The sequence below is a fragment of the Coturnix japonica genome, chromosome 1, assembly GCF_001577835.2.
Source record: "Coturnix japonica isolate 7356 chromosome 1, Coturnix japonica 2.1, whole genome shotgun sequence".
In the NCBI taxonomy this organism is placed as follows: domain Eukaryota; kingdom Metazoa; phylum Chordata; class Aves; order Galliformes; family Phasianidae; genus Coturnix; species Coturnix japonica.
The window spans coordinates 169421305-169438151 of record NC_029516.1 but is presented as its reverse complement, the minus strand read 5'-3'; the positions used below and the strand labels follow the sequence as shown (position 1 = coordinate 169438151).

At 36.5% G+C, this 16847-nt stretch overlaps 1 protein-coding gene across 27 annotated transcripts in view; it reads left to right on the top strand.

The window, feature by feature from the left end:
* DLG2 (discs large MAGUK scaffold protein 2) overlaps positions 1-16847 on the top strand; it is a 964547-nt gene that overhangs the window by 765363 nt on the left and 182337 nt on the right. For all 27 annotated transcript variants that reach the window (XM_032442247.1, XM_032442245.1, XM_032442250.1 and 24 more), the window contains one exon: positions 7111-7213. In XM_032442247.1, the coding sequence (XP_032298138.1) occupies positions 7111-7213 (103 nt within the window). The remainder of the gene's footprint in view (positions 1-7110; positions 7214-16847) is intronic.

Below are 16847 nucleotides of genomic sequence, written 5' to 3'. Positions count from 1 at the left end.
ACAATGAAGGGAAACTAAAACAAGAAATTTGAAAGCCAAAACTGCTACTGCTGGATGAAATAACTACATCCCTGAGCACTATTCATTCAGAGATTTGCCCCAGGCTGGACATCTGTCTTGTGCTTAAACAGACTAGACTTCAGGCATCATTCTGCTCTGTTGCACAGAACGTTTGGGGTTCTTGAGCGATTTAAAAAATCAACATATAAAATGCAATGCATAATAATAGAAATTGGACATCCATTAGGTAGGATATTTGATGGATATCTGCAGTAATTCACTTGAGCTCTTCTTGGGAAGAAAAAAAAAAAAGAAAAAAAAATACAGAAGAGAGAGAGAGAGATATGGAAATATGCCCTTTTCCTGAACAAACAAGCCATCGGGATACTGACACAAACAGGAAAGACATGTACAGAGAGCAAAGGCTACTTCTTTTCCATTAGTTTAAAAAACATGATTTATTTGAGACAATAGTTGATCACCTGCTCAAAACGTCTGAGTCACACAGATGTAATCTGCAGAATCAGAAATTAATATGAATGTTCTAATTCAAGTATTTTTAATTAAAAATTAGAATAAACTTAACATTGAACATTCCTGAGTGTACCAGTTGGACAAGCTACCACTAAATATTGTAGTCATAAATTGCCTTGTGGTCACTGGCTTGAATTCAGTATAGATTTGTTGTGACACAAGACAATGTTGTCTCACATCTCACTGGGCATATTACTGTATTCTATGGAAATGGAAAGCCTGTCAAATCAGAGAAGTCACCAAGACAGACTGCCTAAGCAGACTTTATTATTTCCTTACACTTTATGTCTGTACCTGACTAATTTTTGCATATACGTTTCGGCTGGTGTGATTGTTATAACCTTTGTGTCATAAAAAAATTTGTTAAAACAGAAGATCTTACATCATTTCAGAAACAGGAGAATTACAATAATTAGTTCTGCTTATACTATAGTTTGATGTGAAACAAGAACATTGTAGCATTATAAGTAAGATTAATCAATGGCAGTTTAGCTATATCCATATTCTGAAAGGAATCTTTCCTTTTAAGACTATCTGGAAACAAAGGTAGGCATAATACCTGCTACCATTAGGGGAGTTCCTAAATGACCCAGGATGAGAGCAGGATACAGGAAAATCTGTGTGCTAAAAATGCAGTTAGGCAATAAGAAGACTGATTCCAAGAGGCAGGAAAATAAATGAAATTAGCAGTCATGCATAAACTTAAAGCTGTAGAAGGGAAGAGGGGCGATTTGATATTTTATCGGTTTGGAGCAGAAAGATAGTAGAAGCTGTAAAGATCAGTGAATGTATGAAGGCAGACCTTAAGTTAGGAGATGACACTATTGAGATCCATGAGACTAGCTGTTGTCAGAAATATAAGGGTGTTTGAGTGACCAAGTGGGAGGATGGAAGTTAAAATAAGTAGCAGTTAGGTTTAAAGTTACATCTAATTATATGGATTTTAGTTTAAATGAATATTCTTACTTATTCAGACTAAACAATGTTTTGTGTATTAAAATAAATAAATAAATAAAAATAAAAGTATATTAATTTATTAAAATGAAAAGTTAATAAATTGCAACCTGTGCTTTTCGCCAGTGTGATATTCATATATAATATTTTTTATTCAGAATAGAATTTGTATGAATATTAAAAGACTGTATGTCATTGTCTAGACTGTACCATTTAGCAGTGAGATAAAATGCCGCAGATCACCTCAAAAACTGTGTGATTGCATCAGTCCCAGCTGGTAATAGAAGTAGGTGGTAGCAATGTATTGAAATAAGTTTATGTCCATTCAGGATCCAATGACCCTGTGTGTTATTTTCCAATGCCATCATTTATTTCTAACCCAGTTTAAAGAAGATTTAAGGAATTCTGACAGAATGGAGAGGAAATGGCTCTTAAACTATCACAGCAGTAATTGTTTTCAATGAAACTCTTTTAGTCTCACAGTTTGCCAGTCTGACATCATTCACAAAAGCAGCTTTTCTAAAAGGAAAACTTCTGTATAGTTTGGGTTAAAATGTAAATCTTTGACTCAGGCCATAGGCTTAGCAAGTACCATTTGGAATGAATCAGGCAGCCTGGTGAGTCATGAAGCTTGCTGGTGACTGCTGTAAACAGCAGTGTGTAAGACACCACTTCAGTACCACAATATTTATTCCTGCTTCAAAGATGCAGTGCTCTGATACCACTCTCAGCTGGTTTAGCTGGCAGGAAAAGGCATACTTAAACGATATAGCTTGTATCCCCACAGTGTTTCTTGTTTTACAGGCAGAGAAGAATTTGCCTCTGGAATGCCCGGCTCATCAGAGCATAAAGACCAACTTACTTGAGGCAAAACTTGTAATTCTAAGGTAGCAAGACAAGGAAAATTGAAAAGGTCACTGAAAGTGCTGGCCCATAAAAAGAGTGAAGGAGAACACAATATTAGACTTTCATTGGAGTTCGTAGGCATGGGAAAGGTTAGAAATGAGAGAAGTGGGAGAAAAGCAAAAGAAAGAGCCTGACAGTGTGGAAGAAGGTAATAGGTGAAGTGAGAAAGCTGCCGAGTCAGCAATTTTTGCTCAGCGGCGCCGCTTCCAGCCCCCCTCCTCTGTCCGGAGCTGTCCGCGGTGCTGGGCGCTGAACGCATTGCTGCCCAGTAACTGCAATCATAGGATTAGGATTACCCAGGTTGGAAAAGATCTTGAAGATCATCAAGTCCAACCGCAGCCTATCCAGTACCCTATAACCATAGTACCCTATAACCATAGTACCCTATAACCTATAGTACCCTATAACCCATAGTACCCTATAACCATAGTACCCTATAACCAGAACCCTAACTCTGACAACCCTCCACTAAATCATATCCCTGAGCACCACATCCAAACGGCTCTTAAACATATCCAGGGATGGTGATTCAACCACCTCGCTGGGGAACTGCAAGATTGGATGGACTGCAAGATGATGGACTGCAAGATGATGGACTGCAAGACGTCCTTCAGGGCACAGCACACCGCTGTGCTGCAAGTTAGCTGCTTCAGCTGCTTCAGCTGCACTCTTTGCTTTCAGAGGTCTAAAAACACCCGTGCCTGCTGAAGCCCACAGGCACACATGAACTCCCACAGAGCCACAGCAATCCTGCTGCAATACTTAAGTCCATGTACAAAATTAAGACAGAAGAATATGGTTCTTTGTATCTTCTCTTGATGAAATCCAGTAGAATGAGTTGTCCTTATTCAGTTTGCTTCTGTTTGCCTTTTCAAAAGTCAGAAGTTCTAATTTCAACAAATTAAACTGTAATTTGAAAAAGATCTGCTATATTGTTCTATGGTAAAGAGGTACCTTTCTTTACACTATAAAAGCACTGTGCAATGTCACTGACAGACAAAAGAAAAAATGAAAAGAACTCCTTTATGTTTTTCTCACTGGAGGAGGGGTATGATTTCTTTTTCCTTTACAACTCAACAAAAGATTCCAATTGTTCATTTAATTACTGTACAAACATGAAGTAAGTTTGTTTAAGTAAACAAATAGCTAAATAAAATAGGTATTCCACTAGCCTTTACTGTATTTGAATGACCTACATGAGAATCATGCTCTAGTTATTGTAACTGAAGACAGACAGACTGTTTCAAGTCTTTAAATGACACTGTTTAGAATTTTACCAATTTATGTTAATATAGGACATGAAATTCAGATGTTTTAAATGGAATATAACTCTTCCAATTTTACAAGAGTATAACCTATCTAAAATATTAATATTATCTTTCATTTAGATTGTGATTTAGAATTTAATGAAGTCAGCAGTGCTTTAGATTGAGTCAATGAATGCAAGGACAATAACTATAATTCCTATAGTTGCATAATTTTATTCAGATCAGTTTAAACTATAATTTTTCATTGCAGCACTTCTTTCATAAGCTTTCATACCACTTTTTTTTTTTTTTTTTTTTTCTACAGCATGCAAGAGAGACAGACATCAGTATAAGCTGGAGGCTCTTCTTATTTCCATTATGTCAAATTCATTTTGGAGTTAGGCTTTGGAAATTGTGCACTCAAAATCATTCTAGGCTAGGGCATCAGGATGTGGTCAAGCTCAGAACAGCAGTGCTGCTTTGCTTATTGTATAATGCTTCTTAAAGCACCATAGCCCATAGCCTTTTAATATGTATTAAAATTTCCTACTCACACTTGCAACTTTTCCTGGTATTTTATTTCATTTACTGATTATTCTTAACCTAAACAACATTAGATTATTTGAAAGCAGTAATTTAATGAGGTTTTTAAAATTGCCATTAAATTAGGTCTGGCAAATATATCAATATACACAGTCGTTAAAATTAAGATACTGTTTCAGAGGAAAAGGCAATATAGACTATTAGCTTTACCCCTCCAAAAGCTCTTTTTCATTTTGGCCTGAGGGTAAGAATTTGATTTAAATGTGTAAGTTAATTGTGTCTTTCATGAAGAAATAATGCCCTTAAATGAATATGCTCTTTTTCAACTTGAAGTTTGGGGACATGAGTATGTTTGCTTTTAAATACTGGGAAACAATACATGTCAGGGCAAACATTTAGTTAGTATCTACTCCTCTTGTAGCAACATGGAGATCCATATATATCTATTGTCACAAATTTTTATGTTCTGGGACAAATATTTGCTTTCAATGTTTATGTAGATATGGTGGTCTTCCAGACTTTATATTAGCTTGTAACAGCTACTTCAGTGTTACTTAAATTGTCTTATGCCTGTATATATTCTATCAGTCATCCTCTGTCCTGTCTGCTGAGAATCCATCCCTTTGGGACTATGCTGCTTCCTTTACCATTCCTCTGCTGCCCCAAAGGGTCTAAGATACATGCACGGTATTATCAGCACGATAGTGGCATTCATACCCTCTACTTTGAAATTCACATACAGGCACAGTAACTCAAAAATTCATCTATTTTTCTGTGAGGCAAATTATAATACATTTCCTCTTCCACATCATTATTGTCATTATACAATATGCACGAAGATATGTGATAGTTATACAGGTTTAACAAGCAAATCTTTAGGTCTTATGGAATCGTTTTTTCAGAAATATGAAAGCTTGTCCAAACAATTACATATCTGCATTCAGTCAGCACTGCTATAACATAATGCAGTCTTCTTGAATTCTATTGGTTTTAGATAGCTATCACACATCAGATTGTTTAAGACTAATATTTGAAATAGTCTTCACGTATCAGTACAGTACTAATTTTTTTCATGTAAATAATAGTTAAATATGTTTTCATAAAAATAATCAGATTCTCTAAGATTTAGTGAGAGACAGTAAGATAAAACAGGCCAGTTTGAAAACACACTTGATAAAAAAAAAAAAAATGAATTTATAACAGCATTATGAACAGCTGTAATTTGTAAAGTTCTACGTAATAAAATTTTCAAGAATTAAAAAGTTGTCAAAATCTAAACAAAATTAACTTCATATTTTCAATAAATGCTTAGCCATTTTGTTTCAGTATTTGGTAAAAATAATACCAAAAAAAAAAAAAAATACAGAAAAAAAAAAAAAAGTTTGCCATTGTGCCACCATGGTCTGCTTGCCACAAAATCTATGATATTGCTCTTTCTTCCCCTTTACTTCATTTTCTTTCTTACCTTTCTTTTCTTGAGCAATTGGAAATGGATTTCTGTCCTGCTAACGTTATTTGTATACCAAGTGTTTCTTGTTATTTGCTGAAACGTTATGGTAATCTTTGAAAAAAAATGAGGAGGAAAGTCAAATAATTAAATAAATAAAGCAAATGCACTAAATAATCACAAATACTTCACCACAGCCAAACAGTAACAGCCATGTCGGAAAGCAAGATTCACATTACTGGAGCAGTTAATAATCTCATACATCAAATCTGTCCCTTCTATGGGATGCTGCTGACAAAGCATTTAACTCCACATCTACAAATAAAAAAAGTTTTGAAACAATCCCATATTTTTTGAATGGATTCCGTACTTTGAGTATTCTGTTAAGCTTCCACTGCTCATGCAGCAAAATATATATGATCATTAGATAATCCTCCCCTGCAAGGACAAGCTGTGAAAGTTGGGGCTGTTCAGCCTGGAGAAGAGAAGGCTCTGGGGAGACTTGAGAGTGGCCTTCCAGTATCTAAAGGGGGGCTGTAAGAAAGAAGGGGACAGACTGTGTAGCAGGGTTTGTTGCAATAAGACAAGGAGAAATGGTTTCAGAGTAAGAGAGGGGAAATTTAAATAGGATGTGAGGAAGGAGTTTTTTACAGTAAGGGTAGTGAGGCACTGGAACAGTTTTCCCTGTAGGTGGATGCCCCGTACCTTGGGATATCCAGTGTGTAACGTTGGACTGGGCTCTGAGCATCTGATAGAGCTGTTGGTGTCCCTGTTCATTGCAGGGGAGTTGGACCACACAACTTTTAAGGGTCCCTTCCAATTGAATTGATTCTATGAAATAAGAGGGGCCCCATGGAAATAGCTAGCAATGTTGGACTGCAAGAGGCAGCAAAGCTGTCCCCGCTCGCAGCTCCATTTCCATCACATGCAAGATAGAGTTATATTTCTAGGCAACAGGAGAAGAATTACATAAGCAAAAATGGTAGCTGAATTTTCAGTTCTCTGAGTCCTCTGTTCAGTGTTTTTTGGTTGGAGTTGCTTCATGTATTTCCAGGTTTCCCTGAAGCTACAGAATGGGCTTTCAAGTTCTGGCTGAAGGAGCTGTTTCTTTGCCTGCAGTTTTCTCCAACGCAGCAGAAAATGTAATTTACTGTAAATTTTATATTAAAAAACAAACAAACAAAAAACAACAACAACAACAAAAAGCAATTCATTAAGAGACCACCAAAAATAAAGTCAGTAGAGAAGAAAACCCCCAAAAGATGTTGTCTGATGATAGGAATGATAGGAGTAGGAACGCCAGTGTCTGCAATGTTAGTGCAGATCTTCATGTGTAGTCATAGGTAGCATTCTCTCTGCCTTTCTGAGTTTGTACCTTCACTTTTGCATAGGAGCAAGCATCAGGTATTTAAATAAAAACCTTGGTCTTCCTGTCTAGTTTTAAACTACTCAGATCTGTTGTTTGCATTCCTTCTGTAGGTGAATGGCATCGATCTTCGAGGTGCTACCCACGAGCAGGCTGCAGCTGCACTCAAAGGAGCAGGGCAGACGGTAACAATCATAGCACAATACCAGCCGGAGGGTAAGTAAAATAAAAAACTTAAAGACATATGGTAAAAGATAAGTGCATAAATCCACCTGTTTAAAAGGATAAGGCTGGTGTAGACAGAGCTTTTCCCAGCTATCATTAGAAATCACCTGGACTGAAAATTCAAGAGGCAATTCTAGTAGCAAGAAGTGACTCTATTTTTCTCACAGACTTTGCTTTTAAAAATATTGTATGCAACTATAAGAACAATCTTTAAATGTGCATGTAGTAAGTATTCAACACTTAGCTATCAGTTTATTTTTGTTACTGCTTATTCTACATTCTTTTCTATTTTGCTTCTGGAGAAAGTGCAAAAGATAAGCATGAGCACAAATGCCAGGAAGATCTGAGTCTGCTTCAGTCAGCCAGGTTGGAATTAATCAAAGATTAACTGTTCCTACCAATTGTAGAGTCTCTCTCTAGTACTACATGACTGTGTCCTTCTGCTTCCAGGACAATTAGTCCTAGATCATTAGTATTTATGAGAGAAAATGACTGGTATTTAAACAAAAGAGTCAATAAGAAATGGCAAAATGTAAGAGAATTGTGGGTGTGATTTACCTCATCCATATTTTGATGTCAAAAAATTAGCTTTCTAGAGCTTAACATAGTTTCACTGGGTTTGACTGATTTTGTGAGTCCAGAGTTAAGTGAGAGAACTCTCTACTATTGTCCATGAGCTGTGCTTTTTCCTGATTCAAGTATTCAAGACTGTGGAGGATTTTATGAAAGAATTATTACTTTCTGATTGGAGCAAAATATGTTTTTTCTTCACAGTAGTTATCTCTGTGAAACATTACTTGGCTGAACTCTAGACGTACAGCTGTCTCTGAAGACATGCTTGCACCATTGTATCAGTTTTCAGCAGATCATTCTAGCTAAATTCAGAAGTCCCACTACAGCCTGAAAACACAAGTGGTTAATTCTGCCTAATTGTGCCATGCCTAGGGAACATTAAGGTCTCAGGTGAAGCAGTACAGTTCTAATAGCAGGTTCAGCTTGGCAGATTTTTCAGAGGTACAGGGGAGGTGAATTACTGCTGCTGGAGTTTATGCAACAGGATACTTTATTTTCTTTCTCTGAGTCCTGATAATAGCAGACAAAAACAGCTGGTATTTATCAAACTTGCAGTTGTGCAGGAGATCGGGTATCATGCATCTGTTTATTGCTTATCTGCACTTGAGTCACCAAGCAGAATAAATTAGGCCATGCTAAGAAATGTGCAGAGACAGCAAATGGAATCTCAAATATCTATCCTTAGTTAAATAAACAGAATGTGTTTGTATATAAATGCATAATCAATAATCAGAGCTATTTTAGAGAAAATGCGCTGAAAAGCATTTCCACGACAGACAGCTATCCACACTGGGTTCTGAATAAAGCCATGTTCCCATTAGCTGTGTCAGTTGTGTTTGCTGTCGAGTGATATTAAACTGCAATTATCACCATGGTGTCAGACTGCTTGTAGCAATCACTGGCATTTCAGAGTTATTCTAAGTCATTGTTAATACACAAAGCATGTATTACTTGGCAGATTTTTCCTATTATATATGAACTTCTAGTTGACATGCTGCTCCCCTACGTTCTACCAGATTTGCACTATGTCAAATTCAGTTTTGGTGAACATGCAGTTCAAATGATGCTGATGAAATCCACCAAGTATTATATTACATATTTATTCATTTTTTTCCTACAAAGCTACTCCATTCCTCAAAACCCCCTTGAGGGCAGACTAGTCCCAACCACATGAGCTGCCAACAAAGTACAGCCAGTATTTGTTTCACCCAAAACATCCAAGATACACTGAAGAGATCAGAACTGTAAGAACAGGGCCCAAAGTCAGCCTTTTTGTAGGAAATGATTGATTTTTTTTCAGGTAAACAGAGCAGTCTGTAATTGTCCAGCATGTTGTATCTGACTGCTGAAGTACTGCATTTTAATTTAGCTTTGCATCTGCAGACGTGAGATGAAGTTTCTCTCTCTTAAGAAAGACGAAACATTTTAAAGTGCTGTTTAAACAGCCTACACGGAAAATTACTTAATGCTTTATGGATCATACAGAAAGACAGGCATTCTATATCAGCATAAATATTTGTTTTATTTTAAAGACCCAACACAATTTATTTCTCCTTTCTTTGTAATTTACAGCATTTATATTATTTACCTTTCTTGAAGTGTTTATTGAAACACAGCCTTAAAAGACCTTAAAACTGTAAATTGTGCTTCTTTCAGGGGCTCCTCATTTTAAAATGCTTTCAAAATGGGTAAAGGGCCTCAGTAGCTTGATTTTGCATTTTCATGTGGGAAGTGCTGAGTTCCTTTTACTATAGATTTGGTGTTTTATTGGAGAGCCAGGAATTGCCACAGAAATATGAACCAATATCTTCTTTATCTTTCCCAGCCTATTAAGCCGTTAGATCTGGCTGCAAACAAAAGCAATCGAAATCTTTAGCTATTGATATTTCAGGTACTAATTGGTAATTATTTAAGTAGCATGCAGTGGCATAAGACAGCTGGTGGTGGCATAAGACAGCTGATGATTAGGAATTAAATGGAAAACTTACAGTCCAATAGTTTAGTTTTCCCGTGGTTAAGAAAATTGTACAGCATATTTATCTTGGCAATATTACAACGCATCCGAAATGAAATTATATACTTAGTTGTGGGAAGAATATGAAGTTAATACTGTAGAAATACATTTCAACTTTTACATTTTCTTTTCCTTGTTTCAAACAGTTAAATGTTTATCTAAGCCTCAAAAGAACTTCCTTCACAGTTATGTGTATACACTTGGCAGTCAGTCTCATGAGAACTGCAACTCCTGCAACAATCCAGTGCTTATCATCAACTTGAGTAGCTTTTCTTCTTGATATTACGGCATTTTGGTTTCTTCTTCTATCTGGGATAAACTAATGCAGAGACTAACACATAAAATGTAATATGGTTGTTGTTTATCTGAAACATGCTGCCAGTTCATCAGACAAAATTGCTTGGAAGCAAGAGAAAGTTCTGTAAAAATGTACATTCATAGTAAACAAAGGGAGGATGGAAAATGCAAGCAGGGATTTGCATGACGAGGAGATGAATGGAACTACTAGGACTATTATAAAGGACAGAGAACTTCTGATCAGTTCCTCTGCTCCTTAATTCCTGTTCTTCTCATGTAAGTTCACTGTCTGTATTTTCCAAATCCCTCCAAAAATTAGAAGAGACAAAAGAGAAAGTCCATACAAATGCAAATTACGTGAAATTATTTATGGCACGTTTATTAGAAGCAAGATTAAAAAATCAGAGCTCAGCAGTGAAAGTATGTGGTTATATCAGTATGAACAATGGCCAGAAAGTGGGGTTTTTGAGTCACTTCTTACTTGTATTTTAAAAACTGAAAATAATACATATACTTTATCTTACGTATAGAGTAAATGGTGGTCTACCAGTGCTGAGCACCCTAACCTCTAATTATTATTGTGAGTGTAGTTTATAGGGAGGCTTGTGTGTTTTGATTTTAGGTGAGAGCAGCAGATTACAGCCCAGTATAGAAGGAGTTAAGAAAAACTGCATTTTATCAGTGAAACTAAAATACTAAAGATGAACTAAAAGATGAATTTGAGGTAAAATAGAGATGAATTGTCCTGTAAGACACAGTCTGAGAGTTGGGCAAACAGGGTAGTGAACTCTCCCTGAACCTGCTAAAAAGCTTTAGTGCACATCTTAGCCTCAAATGTCCACATTCTTTTCTGTTTCCTCATTCCTTCCCATTAGAGCGCTGTAAAAGGGATAGAGTTCAGCCCTAAGACTTTTGCCAAATACTCAGTATCAGTGGTCTGCATGCTGCCATTGATGCACTGCAGTCTCTCTGCAGCTATTGCTTCACTGCCCTCCCTGGAACCATTGTAAATGAGTTAGAAGTTACAGGCAATCTCAGTCTTTCAAGCAATCCAGTGAATTTGCCTCCTTAACAACTTGCATATAGGGAAAACACTCATCGGTTACACACTGATTTGACCTGGATGCCAAAGGGTAGTTACAAAGAGTGAATTTCTGCTTTATCACCTTTTGAGTGAGCTGCTGGCTGCTTGCTCAGTGTCAATGAGATTTGGTTGGAAGGGCAGTAACAGAGAGACACTGCGATGGGCAGTGTCTTTGCAAACATCAGCTGTGGAAATCACTGGAGAGCTGCACTTAGAGTTATAAGCATCCCATGGCTGCGATGGTAATAAATTCACCTTTCTGTCCTTTTGTTCCTGAGCCTTTGAGGCACACGCAGTGTGTTGTAACTTCAATAACTGCACATTACAAAGCATGCTCCTTCCCTTACGTCTTCCTCAGAATTGCTGATGCATGAAGCCTGTGCTTTTTAAAATATGAGAGTAAAAATCCAGGGTTCAGTCCTGCAGATCTCTTCCCGAGCACTTAGGGATATTTTTTAGCTCTTACCTCTGTTTCATTCTTTCTTTCTACCTGAAAAAATATAAGTGTTTATCTCCTGCTTTGTTACAGCTGTCACATATAGTTTTGTTCCAGATGCTGCAGAAATAAGGTAGTCACAAAATGTGTGGGTAGAATAAATATTTGTATTTATTTGTTTTCTATAGATTTCCTCTCTACTTTGAAATGTGAACACTCATGTTAAAGGCCCCTTTTCTCGGCTGTTGAAAACTAATATGTGGATAAAAGTGCATTACAGCAGTTGGCTTTCACCTAGAATCCCTGTGTCTAATTACCAAAGAATGCGAGACATTAAGATTCTATTTCATGCACACATACTAAAAAGTATAACATAAGCTAAGAAAGACCATGCAGGATCCTACCAAAAGCCCATTTGCTGAGGATCGTGTTTCCAACAGTGAGCATCAGCTTAAGGAAACAGGAAAGAAGAGGACAAGGACTTTTGTGGTAGTGACCAGAGGGGCTTGAGAAATTCTCTCCTCATCTCAGCTGGAATACATCCCTGAAGTAAAGAACATAGATTAATAAAAGCAGAGGCTTAGATGTACGTTTCTTTGGTTATCTTGCTGAAGTACAGTGAGAGAATACTGCTGTGCATTTTTTAAGATAGGAGAATTTAGAAGGAAGAAATAATACAAGTGGATAAGAAGCTGGGCACAAGGGCTGTATATACAGGACACGTTGCAACTCTTGTCTTAGAGGTTGGTGCTTTGTTTTGTTTTGTTTTTGCAATTGGTTGGTTTTTAACTTAATAACATCAGAGATGTCAGTTGCACTCTCGAGTTGTATTTTCAGATCCCAACTTACAGATAATAGTTGACAAGGAACCGGAATCTCCTTTGCCTTTCATTCAGGCAGCAATGTCAAAGGCTGCTTTTTACAGTAGTGTCACAAGCTTTCCAGCTTTCCCTATTAACTGATACAGGTTTGTTTCTTAACCAAGATGCAGAATTGTAGGCTGTTTCCTCTAGCTGTTAAATGTCAGCCCTCTGCCTCCTGACTCTCCATGAACTGCCTAGTGATGAGAGCCCGGCCAGTCTGCAGATGAATCCACAAAATTAGTTTTCCTAATACTTTTTAACACATGATTCTTTGAAAGGAGTGCAGAAGTTCACTGAGCCACAAACTGCTTCTTAGATGCAGAGATTTCTATATAATTTAATCTATCTTCCAGTATCACGTGGCTGCAAGAACTTCAGATAGTATATCATATGAGAGGAAATGTTATTTGTAATCTCAAAACTAAAATTGGCACTTACACTAATCCTTGAGTGCTCGAGGTTATGTCAGCAGTTAATGGGCACAGTTGGATGCTGTGATTAGTGTTTGCTTCTTTTGTTACTTCTGATGTTGTAAATGCAGCTGTGGTGAATTCATGACAAATGAGTGTCTTTTCTGAGACAGTCCCACAATTCTCTTTTCTGGTTGTGTAAGATAGGTAGACTAGATAAAGATTTTGCATCTAATAGCATATGTTACTGAGAATATGCTCAGAGAATGGTGAGGCCCTGATACAGGCTCCCCAGAAAAGCTGTGGGTGCCCCATCCCTGACGGTGCCCAAGGCCAGGTTGGATGTGGACAGTTCAACCAGCCAGGGTTGGGACTGGGTGGTTTTCAAGGTCCCATCCTACCCAATGCATTCTGTGGTTCTATATGATTAGCTGTAGTCCCTGTGTGACTCTGCCTGTGAGTGCTGCAAAGAGCAAGGTGGTGCTGGGGCTCCTCAGAGGCTCTTTTAAAATCAAGTCTTTATAAGATGCTCCTGGGACATGTGTAACTTCATATTTTAATTACTCTGCAAATCTAAAACAGCACAGTAATGGAGTGCACCTCATCCAGCATTGAATAACATGCTTTCTAAAAATTTTCACTCCATTTTTTTAATGATTTTTTGCTTTGAGTAGAATAACCAACACCTACAAAATCAAGTTATGGATTTGATTTATTTTCTTAATGTTTTCCTGCAGATCCATTAACACTGTCAGTATTAGATGAAGATCTAATTTTGCCATCTCAATGCTATAATTTGGGGTATGTGGGAAATGTGACCATCCCAGTCTGCTAGAATGCAGTTGCTGCTTCCATATAGGCTCCTAGGCTTGCTCCATGCCCATGTTCATAAATGTTTCATTTTAAGTACTTATTTCATAATTATTCATATTTAGCTTGTTTCTATCAAGAAGCTTTATGTTTCCTTAAATAGTATATTCTTTAAAGTTGTCTGTGTCAGCAGTAAGATGTGCATGAAAAATGAGACTTGTCTTTTCTTGTTTTCATTTTACATGTGAAAGCTTGAAGTCTTGATGGCTTTTTTTTCTGTACTTTAATTTGAACTTTACTTACTGCAGTCTGCTTAGTTTCTTATTGTTCATATGTAGCTTTGTCTGCTTAATTTTATACAGAAAAATGGTATATCTGTTAAAACCCCATACTGGAGATTATAAATTGTTTTGTTAGCAGTTTATTAAGTTCAGTAATATCCCCTTGTTACTGTTTTAGTAAGATAATCATGAAGTCATACATTAATTTCATTGGGAATACAAATAGTATCAATTCTATTTTGTAACAGCTGTTACATTTGCAGCTGCTAATTTTACTGTGACATATGGATTGTAGTTTCTTCTAATATCTTTCTCTGTTTTAGAGTTCACTGGGCTGGAAGCCTTGTTTTTCATCTTACACAGAGAAATAGAACTTGTAGCAGTGAACGAGAGATATATGGAGATGCATACTGGCTTTGGAATAATTCCTTGTTCTCTCATTCCCTTTCTTCTTCTAGTCCCTACCTGCTCTTCATTTAGAACAAATGTATTCTATCTAAAAAGCATATGTTTTGTGTTTGTTTTCTTATTTACTTTTTAAGCAATAAATTCTACCAGTGCTTTTGCTGTGTTAGATCTTTCACAGCAACATCCTGTCATACACTTTATGATGTCAAGGGCTCATATTTATTTCCAACTTTTTACTCTAACAGTGTTGCCTTCTTTTTCTGACTGATTTTTAAATTTTGCAAATACATGCCTAGGCTTGATGCTTTGCTTTTTAGTTACCTTCAGCATCACTTGTTTATCATCCTTAATTGTCATTAAAGTCTGTCTTATGATTTTCCTGCTCCTTGTGATACCTTCCACAGATTAACATTTAGAAGCTATTACAGAAAATTGTGTGGTTCAGCTATAAAGATACTGAAAACTCTGCAAAAGAAACATTTATTTTACCCAAACAATTGAGCATGTATCATTTTTAATAGAGTTGAGAAGTTCACTGCCAGCAGCTGGTGTTCTCTGCCTACAGGTGAATTACTTTCTGTAGAAACATGGCTGAAAACACTGAATAGCTTATAAAATGGATGAGATTTCTCACTGTTAACTGTTGCTTATATACTTAAGTTGAGCCTCAAATATTAGCACTTGAAGGGGACAGATTGTTTAGCAGGGCTTGCTGTGACAGGACAGGGGGGAAAAAAAGAGGGGAAATCTAAATAGGGTGTTTTCTTACACTAAGGGTGATGAAACACTGGCACAACCACTGCTTCATTGCATCTGGATATCTTTACTACCTGAGCCACCTCCACAATAAATACTTCTTTTTCTATCATCTTGATCAATGTCATTCTTTCTTACAGTATTTTCTTTGACATGGCTGCTAACCTGGCAGCTGACAAGAGAAATATGAAGCAGATTTAGGCTGCATTGTCAATCTTCAGTACTTTCTTAACTGAAGAGCCATTGAAAAAACATCATCTGTCATGACAACTTCAAAAAATCCCTCTGTATAATATATATTTTGAGTAAGAAAAATTTGTGTGATCAGTGCAGTGATGATGCAGAGAATACTTAATTTTATCCCACCTCACTTCTATGGGCGACCATACACTAAATTAGATGCTAAAGTAAAAGCAGAATTAAATGCACTATTCAAATACAGACATACAAGTATATATAAAAAACAGAATTCAATATGAATAAGCCCTTGAAGATGCAACATCATATATCTATGAACAAAATATACATATAATTTGACTTGAAAATCTATTTTCTTTTAAAAGTACTTATTCAATGTAAGCATTTTGTTTATTCCTCTGGTTTCATGGTGGAAAGATCTTACAATTAATATGTTCCAAGAGAAGTTTTCATTGTTAAACTCTGAGACAGAAATACCCTGATCGTCTGTACTTCCGAATTATGTGAATGATCACTTCTTTTAGAATTTCAGATTAATTGTATAGGTTAAATGTGGACTTTGAAAATACTTTCTGGTGACTCTAAATCCAAATTTCCAGAACAAGCAACTGGTCCCAGATTTATAATTCTGTAACTTACAAAGAAAATTTGTGAGACTAACCCAAGTAATAATAATGACTTATACCACTTTATGCATATTTGGATTAAAATATGCAGATCAGCTCAGAATTGCACGAGAAATTCAGACTTGACCAACATTTGTAAATGTTGAATTTAATTGCTGCTTCTTGATGCAAGAAGTAAGCAAAGAAGTGTGTAACACTGTGTTAAGAGTTAAGTGGGTTATTTTACCTTGCATGTAATGCATATTTCTTGGCGAGAATCAATAAAGGTTTTTTTGATGTTGATCTTCTTTTCACTAAATCTGGATCCTTATATCGAAGGAATCGAGCCCCTTTGTTGAGGAAAACAACTCAGTGTTAGATAGCCTCTTAGGATGCTAGCAATCCTTCCCAGCTGTTTGCAAGCCTATTTCAATTCTTACTTCCAGAAGAAAGTTCACATTCTTATTGTTCTTGGGTCAGATTCAGGAAAAAAAAAAAAAAAAAAAAAAAAAAAAGTAAAATTATGCAGTCTGTGTTTACAAAAAATCAAAATCAAAGTGTAATGAACAGATGATGGATGATGGCACTTGGAAGGAGAACGGGTGGATTCTGTTGGTCTCTGGGCAGACTCTGGATTTGACCTCACATAGCTCTCTTCTGATTATTTTGTTGACCAACGTAGCTACAATTAATGATCATGAAAGCATACTGTGGGATTAGCCAGTTACTGTGTTGTAGAAGTATAGAGAGAGGCATGCCAGTTATTGCACAGAAACTGTGAAGAGTTTCAGTGTTAGCAATCAACCTGCACTAGAATAAAGAATTTGTAAATTAATGTCATTAGTCATCAAGTTTATATGATAATAAGAAATATATAATAAGCTAAATAA